This window comes from Aptenodytes forsteri, unplaced genomic scaffold, assembly GCF_000699145.1.
Source record: "Aptenodytes forsteri isolate BGI_AS27 unplaced genomic scaffold, ASM69914v1 Scaffold526, whole genome shotgun sequence".
NCBI classification, from domain to species: Eukaryota; Metazoa; Chordata; class Aves; order Sphenisciformes; family Spheniscidae; genus Aptenodytes; species Aptenodytes forsteri.
This window is the reverse complement of record NW_008794596.1, coordinates 268,152-294,819: the sequence shown is the minus strand read 5'-3', so window position 1 is coordinate 294,819 and position 26,668 is coordinate 268,152. Positions and strand designations below refer to the sequence as shown.

The following is a 26,668-nucleotide window of genomic DNA, read 5'->3' as shown; positions in this document are numbered from 1 at the left end:
TCCAATAAATAGCAAATTAAATAATGCTGTCTCCCAGAGACAAATCTTCCCATTTCAGGGGGTGGGGGTGGGGCCAGGACAAAACAACCACTATTTAAAGAGTTCTGTTTCAATCTAAAAAAGGTTGTATAGCAGGAATGTACATAGTTGTTGGGGGCTTTTTTGTTAGACAGCGAGCAGGCAACAACGTCGGCACCCTGAGCTGGCTGGCGAGCCCGGAGCCCCACTGCCTTTGGGGGGGGGGGGGGGGGGGCCAGGAAAAAACACCCACCATATTTAAAGTTCTGTTTCAATCTAAAAAAGGTTTTATAGCATGAATGTACATAGTTGTTGGGGGCTTTTTTGTTTGGTTTGGTTTATTTTGTTGTTTTGTTTAAGAAACTTGAGCAATTATCTGGTCATTCCTGCCAAACATTTCAAAAGCAACTTTGAGGGTTTTTATTTAAAGTAATTTACAACTTTCTTGATGTAAAGAGTGATCAATATGTCCTTCTCATGAAGCAAATTTTAACCCTCAGCTCCAGCAAACGAACAATGAAACACTATTTGCATACATCCTAACTGTTACTCAATCAACATGACACAATTTCCCAACTGAATTCCCACACAGGTTTAGCTTTAAATGGTGGAATTTCTACCCTGAGAATGCAGAGAAGCAGAGAGCATTTCCTGCAAGATTCTAATCGCTTTCCCACCGCTGAAAATTTTACCTTTAAATACTTTGAAGATGACATATTTTGCTTTATTATAGGCTGGCAAGTTATCTTGCCAGAGTGCAAAAAATCTCCCCCTCCTATTCCAAGGCTTTGCAGCACCCTTGATTCCAGTTCTTCGAGTTGTGACACAATTAGTCTGATGTCCTGATAGAAATAACTGCATCTGACCCAGTTATGGAGACAGTTGATAAAGAGACAAAGTCTCTCAAAAACAGGCAACAACCCTCCATGCTACTGGAGCGGGCCCATGGAACATAATCTCTCTTGTTGCCTCAGTAAAGCCTGTATCTTTACATTTTACCTTTAAAATTGCTACAAGGCATTGTCCCATGAAATAATGAAACTTCCCTCATCCTGACAGCTCCCACTATCACTTTAGAGAGCCAGGCTTAACTGGTCTTAGTACTCTATTTTGTTTTTTGAAGTACAGTACATTCAATCTTTATTCTGCACTTAGGTATCTCCTCCTTCACCATGTCCTTCCCCTTTAAAGAGCCCCTAGCTTGGGAAGTTAAAATGAATTACTGCAAAAGTCAAGGCATGTTTAAATGAGGATGTCAGGACTATTTTCCCAGACAAATGGGTTCAAACTGGAACAGTTCAGAGAGCACATTCAAGAAGGTTACATAAAAATATATTAGGCAATCCTTCCAACACACAATCTACCTGTTTCTGAAAGATCTTAACTGTCTAAAAGAGCAAGAATGCATCTTTCTGACCCAAGATTAAGTGCTTAGCATGTAGACAAATTAATAATTTTCCATGAGTTTTAGAGACATTTCATGACTCTGCAGTTAATTCAAAGAAAGCCTAGAGATTCCTCTTAGTAAGTGTCTGTCATATGCAACATTTTAATCAACACCAAAACCAGTTATGCTGCTAAAGCAGATGTTACAGATTTCAGTATTCCAGCACCTACTGAAGTTGATTACTGGCTAAATCAGTAACCTATTGAGAGGCTTGATGGTGTAATTTAAAATTGACAAATACATCAAACAGTAATTAAACTTTCCATTATAAATGAACTGTATGATAATAACATTTACTTTCAAAAAACAAAAACCTGCGCAGAATTAACTGTGATGTGATTTAAAAAAAAAGAATTGATAAATCCGATTTCTTTAATGCTGTCAGAAAGAATACATGACAAAGTAATCTTTTCTTCTGAGGAAAAAAAATTAAAGTGAAAATATGTAATTATGATACAAATCTGCAATAGTGCACAGTGCAAGAGAAATAATGGCAGAACTACACAGGAAGGAAGGCACTACATTTTTACAGATGTGACACTTGAACTGCATAAGTATGCAGTATTAGCAGCTGATAGTTAACTGGCCTCTCCTCAGCAAATCTGCTCTGAACAAGCTAATATTTATCTGGGATTCCCACTTAGTCATGTGTAAGAGTGCTTAAATAAAGCTGAGCCAAAGACACAGTTGTAATGGATGCCATGCCAATAAGCTCCAACAAAGGGCCACATACTTAAACGCCATCTTCAGTTTTGCTCAGTAAGAATTCAATTTACAACCTGAGGGAATCAATTTTTCATCTAACAGAGCAGTTTAGCATTTTTCTTCCATAAGGGAGGCATGAACCAAGTGGGTGAGTCTGCAAATCAGTTTGTCTGGTCACCTCATGTCAGTATATTTGCACTGTGCAACCTCCTCATATTCCCTGCTCGCTTGTCCTGCTACATGTCAAGCTGCACATGGACCAGCAAGCACCTAATCAGAAATGCTGCTCAAGCCAGAGGTTTCATTCCTTCCTTCCCTGCCTCTGCCACCCAACCTAGTTCTTGCACAAGCAAGAACAGTAAATCTGAATCTAAAAGGAGCTCTCTGCTACAAACATATCTAGAGAAATTACTAGCACTGACATACATTTGAAACAAAACATGGTGTGACAGTTTGTAAATTCCAACAACAAAACAGAACAAAAACCAGTTTGATCTCTATTTACACCTACAGCCTGTAAAATGCAATACGGTTCCTTATATAAGAGGTAAAAGTTTATCAAAGCACCATTTGCTTTGATATTTTGCGGGTAAAAAAAGTTACAGGGTAATAAAGCCCCCTCCCTTCTCTTTCTCAATCTGTAAGGGTTTCTCCCCTCCCCTTTTAAACCCTGAAAGAAAAAAACAAGGAAAAAAAATGATATGCAGATATGCCACATCTGCATTTGCAAGACAGGCTCATTTAGAGTGGTGACAGGTCTACCTTTCATGATTATGAAGTAAGGAATGTGTGTCTCTTGTTTATTGACATGTAGGGGAAACGCGCTGTCATACCAGGACTAGGCAAGAGCTCGGGTTTGTTAAGTACAAATATACATAAACTGCCACGTCTGCAAAAGAAAAAGAGGTCACAATTAGCTGAGGAAGAGGTTGCTTTTAAACGTGCCCAGTCTACTTCTAGGGCTTTTGGTTTTATTACTGTGCAATATGACCAATTCCTCCTCCCCTCTCTCAGCCAATCCCTTATGTTTTAGCTGATAAGTAGTAGTAGCAAGCCTGTTACACACAATCAGGAGAATTGACAGATAAGAGGTTTAGTTTAAGGATGTAATCAGCATGAGTAAACACTAGACTGACCCAGCTGTAAACAGTGGATATAAATGATAATATTTGTCCTGGTCACCTACTGAGCTATTAGACACTTTTCACTATTGAACAATGTAAATATAATGGCTACAGTATATACAGCATACTGTGCTATCATCTGGTTTTCCAAGCAAGAAAACTGAGCTTTTAGCTGATCTTTATTAAGAGCTAAAGTAATTTCTGATTTTTTTTTTTTAAACAGAGCTGTAGTTTGTTCAAATCAACATTTCATTAACTGTGAATGTCTGATCTGATATAAAATATCTCAAGCAGAAATAAAGTATGTCTCTAACACTAATATGTTTTTTTCTAATATGTTTCTTTCACAGCATTTTATGAAACTGTAGGAATGCCCGTCTCCTTGAATTTGTATGGGAATCCCAAGCTAAATTTCCATAGTAACTTATAACCAAAAAGCAATTGGTTATACACAAAAACACAATTTTGGATATCCCAGAATGTTCAGATACAAAGTATGTGAGACTACATTTTGACACCAACAAAACCTGGGATAAAACTGAAATTATAGCCTTAGCTATCAGAAATAACTACATTAACACATGCAATGCTCTTACAGTATTCCTTCTCAATATTACAGCATTTGCAGTTCTTAATGAGAAAGATGTCAAAGCTGTCAAAGATGTCATTAAGTTTTTAAAATTTACATTTTTCTAGCACATCCACTTGCAGTATGGTGCAAACAAAACCACTACGTCATATCTGACCATCATATCAACTGCTTTACAAAACTTCATAAGCATTTTTACAGAATTATTACAGAAGAGACTTGGGTGACATGCATCAGGCAGTTTAATTGGAGAAATTCTTTGGATTGACTCTTCTTACACACCTTTATTCAATTTCTATTGACTGTAGAATCACCTTGTCCTCTTTGCTGCCCTGAACTAAAGCTTAGCTATAATCATGGTTGTAACGCGATATAAATAGATCCAGGGGAAATTAAACAACTGAAGGCCAAGTCTCTGGGGGAATGCTAAGTGTAGCGGGTAGTTGGCTAATTCTTCAGCACAAGCCCCCTTTTCAGAGTAGAGTGCTATGCAAGGTCACAAAATGTGTCTTTGTGTCATTTAGACTTTGACAAATTCTTCACGTGGAAATTTGGTCCAAGGCAGGGCAGAGGGGGGTGGGAGGGCGGGCAGGAAATGCACTTTCCCTTATTTCTCCTCTCTACAACTGGAAAGAGGTAGGATATAGAAGAGCTTTCAGGCAGGGAGATTTTTCTGATTAAGACTAAACTTTTTGGAGTAAATTGCACAAATGAGTCTGACAGAATCTAATTATTTTTCCAAAAGAACTAGATTAGGGCAGGGGAAAATGCCACCAGGTAATGGAAAACTGGAGTACTAGGAGAAACAGCAAGGGGTTGTGATGCTCCTCATGTTAAACAGCTTAGATGACCCCAGTCAGCATAGAAGCAGCTTTCCCAGAGAGCGAGCTTGCAGCCTTCTCCAAGCCTCAGAGGAATCACCAACCAATTTATTTGGTTTTGTGGGGGTTTTTTGTTGTTTGTTTGTTTGTTTTAAAGCAGATACACTCCATTTCACAGCCATCAAATCACTTGGCAGTTTCTGCCCAGTCCCCTGCAGCCTGCAAGTGCCCCAAGCCCTGGGGACCCAGCAGTGCTCCTGGGGGCTGCAGCTTCCAGGGCAGGACACTCCACTCCACAGGCTCTCCTGGGGAGGGGCCTTCACCACGGAAAGGCCAAGGTATGCGGGCTCCCATGCTCAAGGTTTTCACCAAAGCTAACAGACCAGTTTTTCCATCCCCTAAGGTGTCTGCCTGAAAACAATTATTTACTGCGATATCATCTTGTATGCAACAGAAACAAAAGAGCACCTAAGGTACGCACATCTCTGCCACAACCTGCTTGCCTCAGGGTTTCGTGTGCATTTAGTGAGACCCTACCTTAGCCTTGTCACCAAAGTGCAACTTTCTGAAATCCTCACTGTAACTACCATCACTCAATGTGGTACAGCTCCCAGTTCTTGTGTTACAGCATCAGAACTGACCATGCTTTCTTGAGTTTGTTAACCAAGAAGCTGAATTTCATGTTATTCTCCCTAGACGTAGGCTCCAGGATGAGATTCCTATCAGCATTACAACCTAGTTATGAAGAGTTCGTGGCTCCAATATACCAGATAAGCTTAAAATAGGTTCTTCTGAGTCACTGCCCTTCTTGTAGAGGTTCTACCTACCTACCGGTCATATAGCTGCAAACACAGTGAGCTGCGACAGGCAAACAGTCCACCTAGCACAGTAGCGAGTACCAACAACACTGATGCAGAAATGCATATGCTTAAAATACTCTTTGAAAAAAATAATTTGAAGACATTTAAAGGAGGAGATGAGCTTCTCTGGACACTCCCTTTGTTTTAACTTTCAAGCTTTGCCAATCCCTCTCCCATTGCACAGCGAGAAGGTTCCCAAACAAACTCTTCCAACCAACAAAACTCACCTCAACTTCTGAACAGGCATATTCTGAAAAATTACAGAAACAGAACCTGTACTAGCAGACTCATCAAGTCTCACAATGAAAGACTTTCTGTTAGGAAAAACTTCCTAGAACAGCAGGAAGCAAAGGAGGAATTAAAAATACAGGCAAAAATGCATGGTATGCACCCAAGGGTCTGCTCCTGTGGCAAACTCAAGTGATAATGGAATTTTACACTGGACTAGGAAACAGTCTGCTATTGAAAAATAAACGCCGAGACCTTTAACACAAACAAATGTCTGTGTGAAACTGTGGATATTTATTTTGAGAATGGCAGCGCTGACTCTGATCAGATCATTTAATTCTATTTACATGGTGACTATCATGCTAAATAATCCAGTTTAAAAATACACAGAAGTAACTGGGTAGACCTATCCTGGAGTAAGAGAGGTCAGTTCACAAAAAATAAGGTAGGAACCAACAAGAGTTTAAAACATACAGCATAATATTCATACTGCTATACTTCACGTTCAATCATTGTAACCTATTTTACACTAGCATTGCTGATTCTGCTTTACCTATCACACTTGTCCCTCCATCAAGAGTCCTGTAGACATTTACAAATCATTTACAGTAGTTATATCAATGCCATCAACAATCAATCCAATCAACAGTGCTTATAATATCAATGCTAATGTTCTCTTTGATTAGACAATATTATGAATTCTGATTTTGTGATGCACTTCAATTGCCACAGGGTAAGTGAACCGTCTTCTTTAAATACACAGATTTTGCACAATTGGCAGTTGTACCAACATTTGCAGAAAGTTCCATGGAGAGACGTATTGACATGCTCCAAATGTCACTAGAAGTCTATCTGCAATTTATTAACTATGCAAGAGAACAGGGAATGGTAGAGCACCCTTAGGTCATGACAAACTAAGACATGAAGAGGGAGTGTTTGGAAGCCACGTAACTTTAGTGGCGACAGATAATGCATGAAAAACTACTCCATCTTTGCCACTGGGAAGCACCTAATACTATTAGCATATTCTTCCAAATTAGGAACAACCTTTTCTTTTGACCATGGTATTATCCAACATAAATGAAACAAAAAAAAAAAATCTTAAAACACACCTTTCCCCTTCAGGTTTCACACTTGCAGTATTCTACTAATTCCTGTAGCTCATAGTGAAGACATTTATTTTAAAGAGGCTGCCAATAAATCAGTAGTTTAGTGTCCTCAGGAGATGCAAATGTTCTGGATGACAGAACATTAGTCCTCAAAGCCTCTGTCCAGTTCATGAAGATTCAGTTTACCATAGTCACAAAACCTAGAGTGGTGGCTTGCCTTGTTTTATCTCAAATTCTACCAGGTAGGACCACTTCCTAATAAGTAATATTTTAAATTTGAAATGCATAAATAAAATAACCTGGTCAAATTTATTTAGATTATTCACAAGAAATAAAAAGAAAAGCAAATCAGTCCCTTCTTAACACGTGGATGTTGCTACAGTCTTTGTGGGTTTATATTTTGCATATAATTTTACCTGCTATATTCTCCACATGTGCAGCTGCCATAGGCAGAAAAAGGTTGGTTGAGTACTGTTTTCTAAGAAATGATTTAGCGTGCACAAATATTTCAAACAGGCAGCTTCTCAATGGGCAAATACAGTGGTCAGACAGGCAGTGTCACTATGAGAAGTCTATGTGAACTCTCCAGGCTTCAACATATGTAATCATCTTAGCGGTGGAAAATCATGACCTAATCAAATTTCCTGTGCCAAGCAAGTCTTTTGTAGCTGTAGCAATGAATGCTTTTTTCTGTAAATGCTACAAAGCAAACAAAAATAAGAAACCAGCAAAGAAACTTACAGAGGAAAACTTCCCATATTTGATATACACTACAAATAACTCAATACATCCCATTAAAAATAAAAAAAAGATGATGACTTCTGAAGTTATTTGAAAAAAAATACTCTTCAGTGGATCTAACCTATGGCAGCATAAATTACGCATATGTGAAAAATATGAATGATGGCAATCAGATTATACGGAATGTAGCATGTTTTGGTCACCATATTTAGATACTTAGAATTATGATAAGGAATACACTCAACACATCACGTGCACCATGACTGAATGGTTAACTCAAGCACATGAATTCTTCCATGCCCGCACTTCTTGTAATTCAGTTAACAATGTGACCATGTGAAAGTTGTAATTTCCCAAACTCACTTTGCTTTTTTTTTCCTCCTCTGTCTACATGCTTACTGGAAAGAAAAGCCAATTAAAATACACAGTTAATATACATGCTAATGTAATTCTGTAAAATAATATTTTAATCTGAGGAGGATTAGTGTACTGAGAAAATCCATATGATGTGGATCAAACAGTTTATAAGTCTGCATGTGTCTGCAATTACTGCTTTGTAACTGCCTAAGGAGAAGACAAAAAAAAAAAGCATTTATGTCCTAGGACACACAGACACCACATCCTTTCAACCCACTGCTCTTTTGTCTCACAGCTCTGTTAAACAGTCAGCTGCTGCCAGATGCTCTGGCTAGAAATGGTCACAGATGGTCAGTTGTCCAGTTAACAGACCAGAATGCTCTCCTCAAATCTCCCTTAAAATAGTATCTCAGCTGTATGCACAGCAGATGAGAATATCTGAGCATGGTCAAGAGGCCATTTGACCTAGTTGCAACTGCAGGTCAATTTTGATAATTTAGCCAAGATTAATTCTCCACGCTACCCCTAAGTAAACTATCTTAACACACTTGAAACACTAAGTGTCTAGTCCTATATTACTTTTGCTGATTACATTATAGATCACATCTTTTTATGAAAAAAATTCTCAGTTACATATATAAACAGAAGCACCTTCTACACAGGGATAATACCAACACATCTGTACTAATATACATCACAAGAGCCACAGGAGGAAACAGAGTCAGATGATCAATGGAAAGACTCCAATGGGACTCAGCAAGCTCTGTGCCCTAAACTTTGTGCTCAGTCCTGCAAATATTTACCAGTACTCATTAAAAATATTAGCAGGATAACAACATGCACAAGGGCTACTTGCTACTACGGTGAGCAAGCAGTGCTTGTTGTGCAGTATAGCTGTGACAAAGGCTACAAATAACAGGGAAATAGGCTAGAAATACCAGAGAAAAATCTTTGGTATTTTGTATTAATCCTTCACTGATACTAGATCAGGAGTAAAAACACAAAAGCTGAAAAAAATTAGTATTAAACGGAATATTAAAAAGACATGTCATTTACTATCAGTATTTACTAACTGTAAGTTCTGTACCTTGTGATAAGTAGTTGGATGTCCTTCTTCCAATTTACACAAGATCTGGTTATCTAAGTGTTGTGCAACACATATTTTAGGAGAGGATTATTCCATCAGCAGCATAACTCAAGCTTCCAAAGCTCATTGCTGGGAAAATAGATGGCCAAACCTAACGTTGTTGCCTTACAGGTCTAATGATTTAAGCTAAGATGTCCTTTGACCTCGCTGTCTTCCAGAACAGTTAGAAATATTTTACATACTCACCTAAACCACTGACAGTATACTCAAGATCACTGGCATCCAACAGAATTGGTCCATTCTCCTGTTGGCCTTCTTCCTTGTAATACAGCTTGTACCCTTGAATAGTTGCAGTGTCCTCAGAGTCCTGCTGCCACTGTACTGTAATGGTTGTGCAGTTCATCGGCTCCAAACGCAGCTCAGGAGACTTTGGTGCTGGTTTTAGAGAAATATAATATTCTTATATTCTAGAAACAACTAATTTTCATGCAAAAATCTGGATGTCCATCAGTCCAAAGTTCACTCAAAACTTTGATTCTAGCTCATCTGTGTACTCACATAATTATTTCTTTATTATGATGTCTGACTCCCTACAAGCTAATCTAACAACTTAATTTAGGATAAATCAGAATAGAAACATTTTTTTAATTCTGCATCTTAATAATTAATTAAATTTAAAAGATAGTTATTTTCAAAGAAAACCAAAAACACTCCAAAGATAATTATAAAATTACCTCCTGTTTTAAAGTGAGCCAGAGCAAATGTGATTAACAATAACAATCACAGTTCATCAAGTGCTAATAATTTGCGATAGTAGTCGAAACTCAATGAAATCTGAAGTGGATAGATGTGGATTACAGCTAAGAAATAAAGTTACAAATTCAAATCTACATCTTTTTCAAGCCATTCATGCAAAGTTGAATGCTCTTCTGCATGACATTACTAAATAATAATGTAAGCCAAAGTTCAATTATAACAACTTAGACTTCAAGTATCAAGTCAATTTGCATATTCAAAACCTATGTGCATTTTGTTTGTAATACAAACGTACATGCATCAACTCAGATCTTTTAAGTACCTGTACACACTGCTAATGTGTAATGTCCCTATTTGCAGAAAGATATTTTACACTGAACAACAATGGGGTTTGGGGTTGTTGGATTTTTTTATTCAAATTATATAAAACAGAAGAAAACTGTGTTATCATTGGAAATGAGTCTACAAGCTAAAACATTTGAGCAGCTCACAAACATGAATTAAAGTTTCCTGCCACCACGTCAAATATGTGAACATCAACATGTGGAAACAATCAAAGATTGACACCAAAATAATATATCAGCTTTTCCTTTTCCTGTCACATATAAGGCCTTTCATAAGACAGATTAGTCCTTCTTCAACCTTTGATCCTGAAACTATGTATTAACTGCATTTAATTTATTAAGGGAATCAGAAGTTTTTGCAGATTATGCACAGAATCATGGTTAGAACACTATTTTCTAGATCACCAGAACAAGAACATGCAATGGGAAAACCTATTTCACATCCTCGTGCTGCCTGTCAGAAAAATTTGTAACGTTCAGATGAAGCCTGCAATTGACCCCATCTCTAGGCTGCTGGTAACGTTAAGAATTACCTTTCACACTTGTAGCTTTGGGAGTCCGGTGGGAAGTCCACAAAGATGCCTCTCCCCAGCCAATCCTTGTCGCAGCAGTGATACGAACCAAGTAGACACTGTCAGGCCTCAGGCCTTCGAGGAGATACTCATCTGAAGTCCCTGGAAGCTCCAAGACTTGGATTTTGGTCTCTGTGCTGAGGCGGAAAGATAGACGGTACAGGACCACCTGACCTCTCCTGTATTTTGCAGGAATTGGCAGCCAAGAGATGAGAATATCCGTAGGACTCCTGCTTGTCAAACTAATTTCAGGAGCTCTCAAGGGAACTAAAAAGGAAAAGACAAAGCTTTTGAGCTCAGGGAAAAGAGAAAATTCTCATCTGACACCTTAGCCTATGATGAGGTGCCAGTAATGTAAGAGTAAATAATCCAAGAAGTTTTGTAATTCTTATTTTAAGGATAACTTGACACTGCTCATACTTCTCACCTTCTGCATGCAGCATTTATGCATGCAGAAATTAGCAAGCTCCTTTCTGTAATGCCCTCAACATTTTCTTCTCTTATTGCTGCCAGCAGTAATCAAAGGCAATCAACACGTTATTGTTCTGCCAAACTGACTGTCAAGGTTAGATGCAGCAGCTTAAACTGAGAGTCTAGACAACAACCTGTACTGTTGAGGACTCGGTGCATGTTCTCTTCTGCCAGCCATGTAACGAGAGTAGTAACTCCTGGCAAAGAGGCAGGCAGACAGCTGGAACTGGCAATGTTCCACGCTGCCAAAGCTTAACCCTGTCAGAATTTATTAATCAGTTCTAATGAACTATGCTAAACAGTTTGTTGTTGCCATGATGTTCAGATTAGTTAAATCACTGCACAGAAATAAGTCAGTAAGGTCTTTTACGAAATTCTGATTCTATGAACAAGAACATAGACAAAAAAAAATTAGTTTTTTTGGTATAGCAAGTTTTTATTCCAAATTTTCCTTCAAAATTTGCAAAAGATGCAGTGGGTGTGCAGTTCAATTCATGTTTCAGATGCCCAAGAAAGAGTCATAGAGACTAAATCCTAGGCTATCATCAAATTCTAGAATAGTTATTTACATGATTTAATGAAATGTCTTTCAAGGTAGAATAAGACATCATGTAATATACAATGTTGCCCTGTCAGAATGTTATTTTATTGTCATTCCTTTCATTAGCTGGCTCAGTCTTAACATTGCACATATCCAGAAGTCTCACTGATGACAATGGAAATTTGAGATCCTCAAGAGCTGTTAGCACTGAATTGCACATTTTTATTCAGTGCAAATAAAAATGTTCACCTAAGTCAGTGGTATTTGTCTTACCATCTTCAAGGGTGTGCTGAGTCACATGATCTGACATCTGACTGGCTCCCAGAGGCATATAAGCTACAATATAGAAGGTGTAGTTGCTGGCTGGTTCCAAGTCATCAATAATGTAATGGGTTGTATCATTTCCAATGACCACTTGGTACTCTTCGTTATTTAAACCTGGCATAAAACAAGGGTTAGACAAACAAAAATTCCTGACATTCCCTAAACATCACCATATCTTGGCTTTAAGATGTTACAAAGTTATTTCATGTTCTTCCCCAGCCTACCTCTATTTTTTCAACCCTACTAAGTAAAAGCTCTTTTATGCACAGGAGTAACTGTGTCTTGCTGTGGCGTAGATTATGGTGTTTCAGGATTTTCCTGAATAAGTGATGCTGAATGCAATTCTAAACCCTATTTAGAACTAGTCACAACAAACTGTGCCCAATGTACAGTAACACAACAGACAAGCTCTAACAGCCCTATCATTCATACCAAGCTTCTAAATCTATTTGTTTAGAGTCAGGGAGGTTTTTTTCAAAACCTATTTACAGAGCCTGTCTATAGCAGACTGCAAGGAATGCGAGGGCTCCACTCCATCAAAAACAAAACAAACACCACCCCCCCAAAAGAAACAAACAGCATTTATTCAGCAAAAGGATCTCATTTTAGCCCTGCGAATTCTATCACATTTGATTGACACGTTTTTTTCTTTAATTTGGAGAAAGGCCAATAAGAACAGACCAGAATGAGCTTCAAAAATGTTTGGCTCCTTACTGAGTTGTGAGGAGGGAGGGAAGGGAGGGAAGGGAGGGAAGGGAGGGAATTCTCAGCAATTCACATTAAAATGTACATAGCAATGCATGCAGCAGTTCTTGTCTTTGTTGGGCTTTATTCCTACAGAGGAAGGCTATAAAAGTGGAACAAGTGTGGTGAAAGCTGCTGTGCTTTCACACCAATTCACACCAAGTGCATGTCAACTTAATCAAAACTCTGTAAGAGCCAGCTCCTCCTCTTCACAACCGAATTTATAAACAAAACGAAAGGCAAATTCCACCATTAAGTTTTCCCACATTTATGAATTAACTTGATAGCATTTTAATTAGACAAGATTACGAGCATCTCACAACAGACTAGTTAATGGCTTGTTAATTAGGAATTGCAAGGCACGATTTCTGACCTGCTAAACAATATCCTTGAGCTCAAATTAAAAGGACTTGTTCTCTCATTGAATGGATTGCTAGGCCTCATGCAGAGGTCCTAATAAACCAGCCATAATAGAGAACAAGGCTTGCCTTCCACCACAATCAGTGTTCCCTTTGTGCCTTTTCTAAATCACTAACAAGGAATTAACACACTCCAACATGCACACTCATCAGACCCTTATTCTTCTTGCTACTATGACCCCGATTTGAATGTAAAATATTCTGCTTAAAGAAACAAAAAACAAAAACACAAAAAACCACCTGTTAGTTTCTTCAACTAACTTGATTAACACACTAACTTTTTTTTTTTTAAAATAGGGAAGAGGACCTGAACCTGTTTTTACAGTGAAACAGCAGAATACTCGAGTTGTGAAATTAAACAACGAGTAATGGTATCTTTTGTATTCAAAGCACCTACCACATTGTGAAGTCTACAGAAAAAACTCTACAGAATTGCATATGATTAGTGTATTATCCAGTTTTCCTTTCTGTTTATAGTTTATGGAATCATAAGTATCAGTACAACTTAGGAGACTTAGCAAGCACTGTTTTTCTTTTGCAATAAAATGTTCTTTCCTCACACTGACAAATGTGGTTCCTAACTAAAACAAGAGAGCAATATATGAACATAAATGTATAAAGTAAAAAGTTAGACACAAGAAGCTTTAAGCAAGCAAGTAAGATATACTCTAGATAAGTCAGATACATCTGAGATCATTTTTAATCTTCATTAGGGTCTGAAACAGGGTGTGAGGGTGGACTGGGGAAAGACAGGCTGAAAGGAATAATGAAAGCAATACATTTGTACATACTATTTACATTAATACATAATTATCCAGAATTCTTACAGGGTAAGTAAGGTGTTGATAACATCAACAGTCTATGTCAGCACCTCTATTGCCTGGTATGGTGTGAATGTCATCAAAAGACTTTCCTTAATATTTAATTTGCATTTCTTTAAATATAGTTGCTTCTAAATTTACATTAGATAGATAGATGGCTGATGTGATACTTTCTCACAAAGGCATTTTCTAGGTTTTTAATAATGGCTCTGATACGTAGGCAACATCCTCAGAAAGGTTTACAGACTATCACTTAGAAAGCAATTATTTTTACAGAAATGCAGTCCATTAGCCTTTGAAGCTCAACATTTTTTCTACAAAAATGAGACAAAAGTGGTTTTATGTCCTGATGCAGATGATCTGGTACTACCCAATCATGTTACTAAAGAAAAAATGCACGCAGATCACCTACATTTTGATTCCCACCACTGTAATTACCCCTCTTAACACAGCCCTCCCCACTCTCCCTGTGTGGGTTTCTTTACTAATGTGAAAGAATGCACAACAGCATTCTATTAAATAAAGTAAGTATCACAAGACAGTCTGGAAAGATCAAAAAAATGGGTCTTTGAGAAAGCAAGTTCAAATAAATCAGAGTTTTTTGGTTGCTTTTGTTTGGAGTTTGTTTTGCTTTTTAAACCAAGACAAGCTACAATCTCACTTCACAAGATATAACCTTTGGATAAGCAAGCAAACGAAGCAGGGATTGCAAAATGATTTTGCAGAAAACACATTTCAGAAGATACCTCCTTTCGCTACTGTGGAAGAGTATTTCCTGCACAAATACACACTTCCCTAAGGACAGTTTTCCAGTTTTCTTTGAAGAAAAGAAACCGGTCTCTGCTCTCTACACTGGCACCGGACATACAATTATCCAGAAAACTTATCTAGTGTGACTTTATTCATATTAGCTTTAAGAGGGGGTTGTGAGCACAATACCTCAGTGACTCAAAGTGTGGGAGGTAATTTCCCGCACCTCTTGTCCTCATTATCTTTTAAAATTCTTTCCTTCCTTCAGACAAAATTCTCTTGTGTCCTGAAATATCCGACTTGCAAAAGCAAAGGCAGCTATTCCTGCATCAGTATTAGAGTAATTATGCGGTCCTTCCTGTCCTCTGCTTAGCAGATGGCAGACTGGTATTCCACACAGAACTGAGCATCTGCAGTCCTGTCCTTGAATAAACCACTTACTGAATAGAAATGGAAAAAGAAATCACTCCTAGAAAACAGTGCTGTATCGCGGCTTAGTTTAAGCCATGCACCTAACAAATTTTCAAGTCATTTGGCAATCACTTCTGCTTATGAAAAATGCCTGTTTTCTATCACCTTAAAGGTTACCTTAACTTAAAGCAATTACATAATACTAAGGGGTTTTAAAATGTCTAGTTACTCATTTTTATTCTAACTATCCATTCCCTTTTATATAGGAATTTATATATCATTTCAGAGACTAGGATAAACTGTTCATAGCTATTTCAGCATATTTTAGAGTTTGAGTATACTTTTTCTCACTATAAGAGACCAAGGGGTGAAAGGAGAGCGGATTTTACCATTCAGCCAATATTCATTCTAAGAGAAGATAGTTAAGCCAATAAAGTATCAATTATTCTACTCCAAAATATACGAAAGCCAGTGAAGTCACTAGAATTTGGGGATGTAGACAAAAGAGCTGTCTCTGGTGAAAAGTTCAACTCTGTAAGTCTCCAGGATTCTGTTGTATGCTCTGTCCTTCCCTGCCAAGCACACCCATGGAAGAGAGTAGGCAGAAGCTCCTGCTGAGGACAGAGGGAAACCCAGATAGTAGTATGGAGGCCCCAGGTTTTAAAGCCCATTCTTAACTTCCAAATCTGCTCACTAGAGCGATCAGACAAGGGTGAGTTGGAAGAACAGTCAGTCCCATAAATGAGATGATGTGGCAAAAGCATTTTTCCCCAAGCATGCCTGTTGATTACAATATGCATTTATATGCCAGTATGCTCTGATGCAGCCCTGGTTATGAACCATTCAAATTTGACAGTCTTTGCAAGGACATTCAAGTTCTTACCACATACAAGTAGTTAAATAGTATTTAAATCAAACTGCTTACCTTCTGCTTTCATGTAATGCACGGAGTATGCAATCACTTTGTCTGAATTATACAGTGGCCTCTCCCATGCTAGCAGGATCGCTGAGCTTGACATTGTTTCAGCATGGACATTGTAAGGTGCACTGGGTCTGTCTTCTGACATAACTACAGTAAGCCTGGCCCTGGAGAGAATAGATCCCTGGCTATTCTCAGCCATGCACTGATAAATGGCATCGTCTTCAGGAATGATCTGGTTAATCACCAATTTACTGAATCCAAAAGGAAAAAAAGGGGGAAAAAAGCTCACATCGTGGATAAACTTAGCTCTACATTATGCAACAACAGTTATGTTTGCCTCCACTTCATGAGTTTAGTACAGTTGACTTATGCACCACAAACTCTTCTATTAGAAACAGATGTGCAGCTGTGAAATTTAGCTACTTCAAGTGTTCCTCAAAACCTGCCATGTTTATGTTTATGCCTGCAAAGCCAGGCACAGTGAAAACAAACCTGGAAATCTATTCCCTGCCTGCAAAAAGCACAACCTTAGGGTTCTCATTTTTTAACCAACTCTTTAATATGAGCTGCTCACTATACAGAAGTAGTGAAATGAAGCCTCAAACAACTAGCAAGATTCTGGTCTCTGCTACACTACTGTAAATCTAGAGCAAGTCTGTGGTGAAATCACTTCAGTTTTCACCCCAGGTAAGGCAGCGATCACAAAAGCTTTGCTGAGGATATTCCTTCTGCCAAGGAAATGTCCATAATTACATTTAATGTCCAATTTCACGTTTACTTGAGTTGTATCTTGCTTGGCTATATTTAGTTACTGGAATTTTATCCTTTGGTAGCATGTCACTAGCACAGCTCTCATACAGCAATTGTAATCTTACCTGTTGTACATTTTTATTCTACCATTGGAGTGTATTCTCCTTCCATTTTTTAACCATGAAATTTTGGGGACAGGATTTCCTTCTGCCTGACAAGCAAAACGAGCAGTACCAGCTCTAGGCCTTGTTAAACTTTCCGGCCATTCCACGAATGAAGGTGGAGCTACAGATAAATAACAAGGGGGAAAAAAAAATAAAAATGAAGCCCCCACAAATGCAAGGACAGTCAGAATAATAATGAATTTTCCACACACAAACCTCTCTCCTCAGGCCACTCAAATACACATATACCCATGCAGAAAGCACGTTCCATGTAAACAAAGCACATTTGTCTAAAGATACATACTATCTGCACAGATAGCAACATTTCTACACATTTTTGTTCATGCATTTATGTATACAATCAAATCAAACTCCAGCCTATGACATACTGCTCACGAAGCATACATATATATTACATATTTCTACTTTGTTACAGGATTCTTTTCTATGTTGAAAGCCTGTCTTCTCAGGGCAAACATTGCACCTGGGTATCTCCAAGTGCAAATAATTGCTAGTTTATAACTCAAATGTTGAGTATCTGACACTTTTCGTCTAAGTCAACAGACAGAAGAAGGCAGCCACAGTTTTGTGATCTGTTCCATCTCTGCAGTCTCCCTAGCCCTTGGTGTGCTATGTTCGAGATAAAAATTCAGCCCAGTACACAGCACAGCTCAAGACAGACAAGTTGTTAAAACACACTGTGGAAGTCAAAGCAGGCTCACCCAGCACAGTGAGAGTTGCCATTGCTACCGTGAAGTTTCGTGTGCCTGGAATAGTGGCTCGACAGACATACACGCCTGCATGCTGCACCTTTACGTCAGAGATCATGAGGTTTCCATTTCCAAGGACACGTGTATTGAAGACGTCAATGGACTTATGGTCTATTTGAGAGAGTGGGAGAAGTGTGATTACAAGGCTGTTCAATGTATCTAAGTAACTTCTCTAAATAGGGTTGCCTAGGCAGTAATGGCATAGATTTGAGTTCAAAAGTCAAAAGATGCAAAGGGAAATCACAGATGAGCTTTCAGAGGTTGCCATTTTGCATTTGCTTTGCTCCTCACTCTAGTTATCTGACCATTCAGATGGTTGGGTCTCACCACTTGGTAAGTGGTTTATATCTGAAATTCACCATCACAGCTAAAAACCTAATGCCATCTTCCCAGTTAGCCTCCCCAGTTGCCTTGCACTATGATTCAGTTCATCACTACCAACACCCACATCATCCTTACAAACAGGGATCATCTGTCGCCTTCTAAATTATGCTGGGGATAAAATGAATATATTTGATTGCCATATATTTTCTTCTGCTTTCACAGCAAATGCTCTATGACTGTTAGGTAACTTTTTTCTTGTTTGTCTATAAGAGCCACTGAATCAACCAGGAAATCTATGTTTATGTCTCCCACTTTTAGAAATAAAAATGTAGGAAAGCTTCTCATTCTTCTACAGGTACAGTCCTGATTTTCACATTTAGGTACATGTCAGAATAAAAATAGAGATAGTTTTCATGGAAAAACGTGATGCACAGATGAATGTTATTATTGTTATATTGTTATGTTATTATTGTTATATTGTTATTATCGCATTCCCTCTCTTCTCCCCTTCTAGGCAGACTACTCAGGGTTTGACTATACCTATCCATAGTCCAAACGGCCCATTAACGCAAGGTCCAAGTCACATTCACATACTGCTTCTAAGAAGAAGAGGGGGAGAAACATTTACAGGATTGTTTCATAGGATGCAACCACTCCATCCTGCCCTAACTCACCACTGATTCTACTCCGAGTCACAGATCCCTGGAGGTCACCACCCTACCCAGCACTTTGCCCCCCCACGGTGCTGAGGGCAGTGTGGGATTGACAGCAGAAGCGGGGAGTCCAAAGCCTCAGAAAACCTCAGGGCTTCCTAACAGCAGCATGGAAGTATGCAACTAAAAGCGTTTTACTATCCTATACTAACCTACTAATCTTTACCTACTACATGAAGCCTCAGAACAGTAACCTAATTGCTGAAATCCTTTCTTTCCAGTTTCACTTCCTCTCCACAGGCTGAAGGTCATATGCTATAATTTTAAGACCTACCTAACCGGCTCCATGAGATGATTGGCTTTGGATTCCCTGTGGCTACACACTCCAGTATGACAGTTTGATGAAGAGATGCTGTAATGTTTTGAGGACCAGCTATTATAGATGGCTTGTGAAAAGGCTTACTTTTTTTTTTTTTTTAAGGATACTTAAAATTAAATTTACACCAAAGCCTTATTTCAGTAATTGTGGAAACTTACACTGAACAATATTTTAGCCGCAAGATACAAGCAAGCAAAATTATTATTTGGGCGGGTGGTTCAGAGGACAGTTACAGCTCTTCAATGCACGTAAGTGGTTTTTCTATAAAGTAAAAAAGAATATAATGCCATTGAAAAAAATCTCACATGGTGAGTACCTGGAATAACACTCAGCACTGCCTCAGTGCTTTTACGTCTATTGGCTATTGTTGTGGCAACACATCGATAATTCCCAGCATCCTTCTGTTCAACACCATAGATCTGAAGAACTCCTGTAGGTAGAGCAGTTATCCTGTCACAGAAACAAAAAAAAGAAATGTAGATAAACGTTCAGCCAGTGAACACCATCATGGAATTAACTACTTGATTTACAAACAGCCATTACTACGCTGACCTGGGAACAGTAGGCTGGAGACTCAAAAACATTCTCTACACATGACTCACCTCCCCGCATTTCTGAACTACAGGCGAGATTCCCTCCAGCACCACGATGAGATCAGAGGAATTTACTTTCAACAAGCAGATCTTTCACCCTCGGAAGCAACCATGCCAACCTTCTTTAGCTGGCTACTACATACATACTATTCAGGTTGGCTGATTTTTGGCAGCAATTTCTGATATACCGGCATAACTGGTATACGGTTTCCAGAAACCCACCTATGCTTTCAATTTTTATGTTTCTCTTTTTACCTTCCTTTGCGTGCTAGGTATCTTAGACACGTTCAACAGAAGTTACATGTCGAGAAGGATGGGAGTAGGTTCAACGAATACAATCCGGACAGGAAAAGAATCTAGCAGGGAGCAGGCTGTATGCTTCAAGTTAATCAATTCAAGAGAAGTCCCTCTGCACAGAATTTCCCTAGCATGAAGTGTTTTAACTCAATTTTCTGTACATATAATACTTTATTGGCCCTCTAAAGAAAAACAGATTCAGCATCAATTCTGTGAAAGCAATCCCGCTAGTTCAAACCACGCCCACAGCCAAAGTCCATCTATTCTGTATCCCACAGCAATTCCCATTCCTGAGGATGACTTGCATACAAAGTTCTCCAATGACAATTCACAGGTCAATGATTACTGTGTAGACAATAGCAGGTGATTCTGGTCTGCACTCATAACACCTATTTAAAATTCATTAACAACGTAACTATTACTAGCTATTTTAATAGTTGACATACTATACACATGGAACCTTTTTTATGTAATGGCATTGCAAGTATTCAGATTTTCTTCTTGTAGCAGGCTCAAAATTATCACAGAAAATAAATGACATTCTAAAATGTGTAACTCTACATACCTGTCCATGACTAAAGGTAAAGTTGTTCGATTCAATTCCCATGTCACAGTGGCAGGAGGGTTTGCTGTTATTTTACAGGCAAATCGAGCTACTCCACCTTCTTGGACCTCAGTTGAAAGTGGCTGGACTTCAAATGCAGAAATGGCTAAAAATAAAAGAACATTGAATTTAAAGGACTAAAGTGAGGAAAAATTCCTGGCTAAACCAAACTCTAGATCATAGATCAACTTGCAAAAACACCCAGAAATACTTCAAATAGTCCTCTTTTCTACACGCAAAGAAAGATAGGTCTAATTACCTTGTCAACTTTGCTCTATAGCATGGTTTCACTGGTTGACGGTTTACTTAAAATAATTTTGCTTTAACCTAATTCAGTAAAAAAAATGTTTCAAGGAAAATTAAAATGACACTCAAATAGAATTAAGCATGCAAGTTGACTGGCATGCAGCTAGAAAGCTTATCAATTATTAAACTACTGAAGTTCATGTCAATTCAACTAGTTTGGGACTGACCCCCCTATACTTCAAAAAAAAAAAAAAAAGTCTGCAATAGAAAATTTCCAAAACAACATTCAGTTCCCGATATATTTTAGTCCTTTAATAATACTCACTTTAGCAAAAGCATTTGGAGAGTTGCACAAATTCATGTTTGATAAGAAAAATAAATCAAAACCAAGAAAGATCTCAAAATAAGTTTATTCATGTGAGAACACTTTCATCCCAACAGTCCGAGCAGTCACTGAGGGGATGTCTGATGCACAGAGCATCAATATAATTTCAAGCATTTACAACTTAAGGAGTTCACAAAATCGAGCCAATTTGAAGTGGCAGATCAATAAATACCTCGCAGCTAACAGACACCTAAGAAATTGATCAGTAGTTGGATTTCTTTGCTCAGAAAATAAAAGCTAAAAGGGAAAGGAATACAAAACCCTCTAATTAATTGCTCTATTTGCAGCTACTTACAACATAATTAACGGAAAAAACAACTCTTCAGAGGCAACTCCTTTTGGATAACTAGCAACACAAATAATTCCACACACATTTCCACCCCCTGTAACTGCACAGGGAACAATCTCTGCATAAACTCAATGGTACTGATTTGTTTTTAAAAAAAAAAAAAAAAAAAAAATCGGATTTCAAATAAATTTCTACTCTTGTATAAATTATACAGAAACATGATTTCAGTAGATAAACCCATATTAGTAAGTTACCCATCTCTCAACATTCAAGTTTTGTGTTGAAAGAATTCCTCTATTTTACTTGTTTATTAATTAAAACTGGTTTTCATCCTATTTATTTTCATCCATCATCATGTTCTCAATAATACCCTTCTGCGTAGAGGACATACAGTACTGATGCACACCAAGCATTCTAATGAATGCTCCCCACCCCCCGTCATTTTAATACTACTGCATAGCATCAATGGATTAATACTGGAGTGTGAAGGAAACGTGACATGACCTGGTTGCTTTCACCTCCATGCACAGATTAACTCCTAACATGGGCCTAACTACATAACTTAAAGATTCCTATTACTAGTATACCTATTTCACTCCCCAGGTCAGAATAAATCCTTTTTTGCACTGCATTCCGGTAGTTGCATCAGCACTGCAGGAATGAACGTTCCTAATCATACCAGCAGAGTTGAAGTGTTGCAGCTTTGTGAACAGACCTCCCAAAGACTGTGATTAACAAGACAACCAAACCACCTTTACAGCAAAATCACCTGAAAGCAGTCGTGGCCACATGATGCAAACACCGTGGCTGTTGGAGACTAGATCTGGCACCTCAAATGTGATCAGACTCCGAGGATGCAAGCAGAGATGCTCCTGGTATCCATTTTTATGACCAGTCCCGTGCTTTTGGCAGTGGGTCCCCACAGCCCCAGCACACTCTGCAGCCTGTTCCCTACCCACCTTCACTGCAGACAGAACTAGCTTCTCTCACCAGCAGAATTTAACCTAGTTCCCTATGTTCCATTTTTAGTTCTTTCTTTCACTTTTGAGCAGTACCAGGTTCAAGAACAAACAAACAAAGAAAACCCACAACTTGCATAAAGATGTTACAACAGAAGTCTTAGATTTAAAGCCTATTGGGGGAGACACAAAAACAGTTTTCTCCTTAAACAGATTTTCTTTTGATTGCTAAGGAATCATCATCAGAAAAAAAAAAAATTAAAAAAAAAAAAAAAAAAAAAAGACTTTAGTTCTTTGCCTACCTACAGAAGTTCAGCTTCACAGAACAGAAAGACTCAGTACAAGTCAAATAACCTGCACATACACTAGGTTGTTCCCATAACTCTAAACTTTCTGGATTTGCCTTCTGCTGAATTTGATGCAGTCTGACTCTCCTGTAGTTTTCCACCACAGAAGGGGGGGGGGGAGCATCCAGGCTTGTCTTACTTCCTCCCTTCCCTCCCCCTCCGTTCTAATTCCTCCCTACACAGAAAACGTGTTCACCCGGAGTCAGAATAATATTTCCCTAGTGCCGTTCTTCAGAGATTTTCTAGCAGAAAACATAGTGCTTTGCATTCTTCATTTATTTACTGGAAGTATGACGTAGCAAACTAGGCAAGTCTGCTTAGCTTTCAAAATAAAATCTCTAGGCATATAATAAAAGGCATAGATAATAAGAACAACACAAATCAACGTAACACGAGTTTCAGAGCCATCGCGTAGCACAGCTGCACCACACAGCCAGTGGCATAAGGAAGGACCATTTTAACAAGGCAGAAAGATAATTATACAGTCTTATCGAAGCAAAGCCCTTACCTTTAAAAGATTCGTCTCCATAGGAACTATAAAATCACAGCCAGAATTTTCTTATATTGGTACGATTATTTAAAGGGACAGAGTGAGACAACAGAAACACAATATTTGGTTTTCATTTCTGTATATGAAAAGAATTATTTATTTCCATGCATCCGGTACATTACAGCTGAAGATTAAAGGCAGAAGCGAGACTCTCAAGAACTACAAAAGAAACTGAGGAAAATTAGTATTTCACAGAACACAAAACGTCATCATGATAGCAAGCAAGAACAGATTCAGCTATGCTATTTAGAAAATCCAATGCAAGTTGTTAATTGAAGCTGATATTTAAAGAACATTTTTCCACCTGAGCAGGGACAATGCATTTCCTCAGAAAACTAATCTTTAAAGATAGCAAAAGCCAGAACTATGGAGAACTGCACAAAATCTTCAGAAAAACTCATTAATGTCACTAAACGTGGTTTTAGAAACAAAAAATCTCCACTTACCTCTCATCTAAATTTATACATTGTTTATCAGTTTAGTTCAACACTTGTTCCTTCTGTATCTTGTTTCTTTATGCAAATCTCTGGTTTATTCTTAATTCTGACTACGTTTGTTCCAGTAAAATCTGTTTTTACAAGTCTATTGCTGTCTTGTGAAACCTGACCTCTTTGTAACAAGCTTGTTTTCATGGCAAGTGCTGATACCAACTCAGAACCCCAAAAAAAGTCATTAAAGCAGTGCTGTTAAGAGGCCAGAGCTCTATAAAATGGATAAGAAACAAAGTCTCAAGAGACATACCTTGTTCCCGAAAACAACCCTGCAAAACGCAATAAATATAAGTGCCTTTTTATTTGAGTTTTCCCCCTTTTCTCCAGTCTATTTAATAATTTTGTTCCCAGATTTATAGCCAAAAGAAAACAACTAATGTTACTCAGAGAACCTTTTTAACTTGCAAGATACCAAACACTGCTAACAGAAGAAGAAAACAACAGCTAGAAACTGTATTTACTTTTATAAATTCCTGCAGTTTATGTGACGGGAACATGTGTTTGTACAGTTACTTTTGAGTATGAATATCTTTGATGGCATAAAACACACAATTCTGTCCAATAAATTTATCTGTGCAGAGAGAAATCAGAGTTTGGTTCTGGTATGAGTTCCTTCATTTACCATGGAGGCAAATATCCACAGGCTCAAAAAAGAAATGATTACTTGCTGTTACACACTGAGAAACACTGCTGGTGTCTCCTGCACCATACACGGACTGAATACTATCCTGCATGCATGCAAAAAAAAAAAGTGTGTACCTAAACAGGTTTACGTAGACTTAACTATTAAGGTACAAAAAAAAGTAAGACTTAAGCAGGTCATCCTTCACATCTTGTTTGTTTGTTTGTTTAAATACAGCAGTAGTACTTGACTCACTTTAAAAAAAAGAGAGAAACAAACAAACAAAAACACAACACACACCCACTTAATTCACTCCTGAAATGAAGTCCTGAAGCTTGTTCAAACACAAGTCCAGGTGACTTGTTCACTTACATGCTGCGCTTTCTACTCACACACTTTGTGCCATTAAGTGATTTTCTGAATGAGCTTTCTTAAGAGGCAAAAGAAATTCCAACAACCTACATGTTTATTATTGTTAAAGCTTGCTGGTTTCATCACAACTGACACTAGCCCAAGACTGGACTGCAACTGTATAATAAAGAAACTGAAAGAATGGAAGATAAAACCCCTGAACTGAAATTACTCCCTGAACTGAAACAGTAGCGCAGAATTGGGTTTCACGTAACCAGAATGCAGTAAATATTGAGAAACTCTCCAGCATGTGATACCGACCACTTCAGTGTTTCTCAAGAGATAATGGCCACTCAGATAGATGAACTGCTCAGGTGGAAAGAACAAAAGTGTATAATGCCATTTGTAGAACTTACTTGTTAATGCTATTGAGAATTACACAATAGCCCTAACCCTTCAAATGAAACCAAGAATCTTTTCCTTTTTTTTTTTTTTTTTTTTTAACTCTCAGGTGAAGAGGTTTTACTTGAGAAAAATAAACTTGCATGTTAAAGAAAAGCTATGGCTTTTTCCAAAGAAATGGATTTCAGAACAGCACATGATAAATTTAATATCAAATTTTCGCTTTTTGATCTAGTTTTTATGATGCTCGCTCTCTCTGAAACAGTATTTAAAAATGCAACAAATATACATGTGTATTAGATTTTAGTACCAAAGCCAACTTGCACGTATTTTCCTTGAGTTTAGTGCAATATCTCAGTCCTTGCAGGAGCGAGGCTTAAAACAGATTATGAAAGGAGTTCTGCCATGCCTTCTGGTATATGGACACATATTTCCAAATGATTTGCTACTCAAATGGCACACTCTGGGGTGGATCTGGGTTGGAAATAACCTTTACATGACTACTGACAGATCCAGACATGCGGCAAGACTACAGACACAAAGCTATTCTCCCCATTTCTGATGAAGCAGTTGGAGTACACAGAGCTGGAGCTGTCATCAAGTGATCTAATGGGTGGATCTTCGCTGAGTTTCCCAGGAGATGCTAGTAAAAATTAAATAAAGTATCTGGGAGCTCAAGTTCTGCTTAGTACATACAGTTCAGAGATGAATTTCACACAAACGGAGCAATATGGGTAAAGTTTTTCATAACTGTAAGAGAAAAGGGATTACTGTGAAAGGGCATTTTGTATGTGCTACCACAAGCACAGTGATTTCTTACATTCACCCTTAAAATTTTAATCAAGCCTTGTTTGACCTAGAATTATTGTTTTTAAAATGTGAAGCATAAAAATGAGAGATTTCAGGAGAAAACAGAACCTGACCTGTAAGGAAAGATTAAAAGATCTGGGACCTGATTAGCCCTGCCTGGGAAAGGAAACCAAAGAGAAGTGACAGTCTTACAAATACACAAAGGAGATATTGGAGAGGACAGGGAGCGACAACTGTCATTAATCAGTAAGAACAGAAAAAGCAGGAAGAGGCTTTAGCTCTAGCAGGGGAAGTTTAGGTGAGGTTGCTAAAGGGAAATGTATTAGCAAGGAGCAGGCAAGTAAGGGAGGTGATGCAACTGCTAGCAAAAGGGGTGCCTGGGCGTTGCCTACCTGCCCAAGGGCAGTGACACTGCTCCTGCCACTTTCCTCACACCAAATGCTACAGAAAAGATCCTTTCACACAGAAATTAATTTTGTCCTTCAGAAACATCCAGAATCTATTAGTGTTTTGTTCCCCCC

At 38.2% G+C, this 26,668-nt stretch overlaps 1 protein-coding gene across 1 annotated transcript in view; it reads right to left on the bottom strand.

The window, feature by feature from the left end:
* Nucleotides 1–26,668, bottom strand: part of PRTG (protogenin) — an 87,142-nt gene that overhangs the window by 27,890 nt on the left and 32,584 nt on the right. The window contains exons 3-11 of the mRNA XM_009272684.1: nt 20,657–20,801; nt 19,507–19,651; nt 19,157–19,280; nt 17,798–17,956; nt 17,037–17,196; nt 16,165–16,412; nt 12,044–12,208; nt 10,720–11,025; nt 9,333–9,521 (exon numbers count right to left, since the gene is read on the bottom strand). Coding sequence (XP_009270959.1) covers nt 9,333–9,521; nt 10,720–11,025; nt 12,044–12,208; nt 16,165–16,412; nt 17,037–17,196; nt 17,798–17,956; nt 19,157–19,280; nt 19,507–19,651; nt 20,657–20,801 — 1,641 coding nt within the window. The remainder of the gene's footprint in view (nt 1–9,332; nt 9,522–10,719; nt 11,026–12,043; nt 12,209–16,164; nt 16,413–17,036; nt 17,197–17,797; nt 17,957–19,156; nt 19,281–19,506; nt 19,652–20,656; nt 20,802–26,668) is intronic.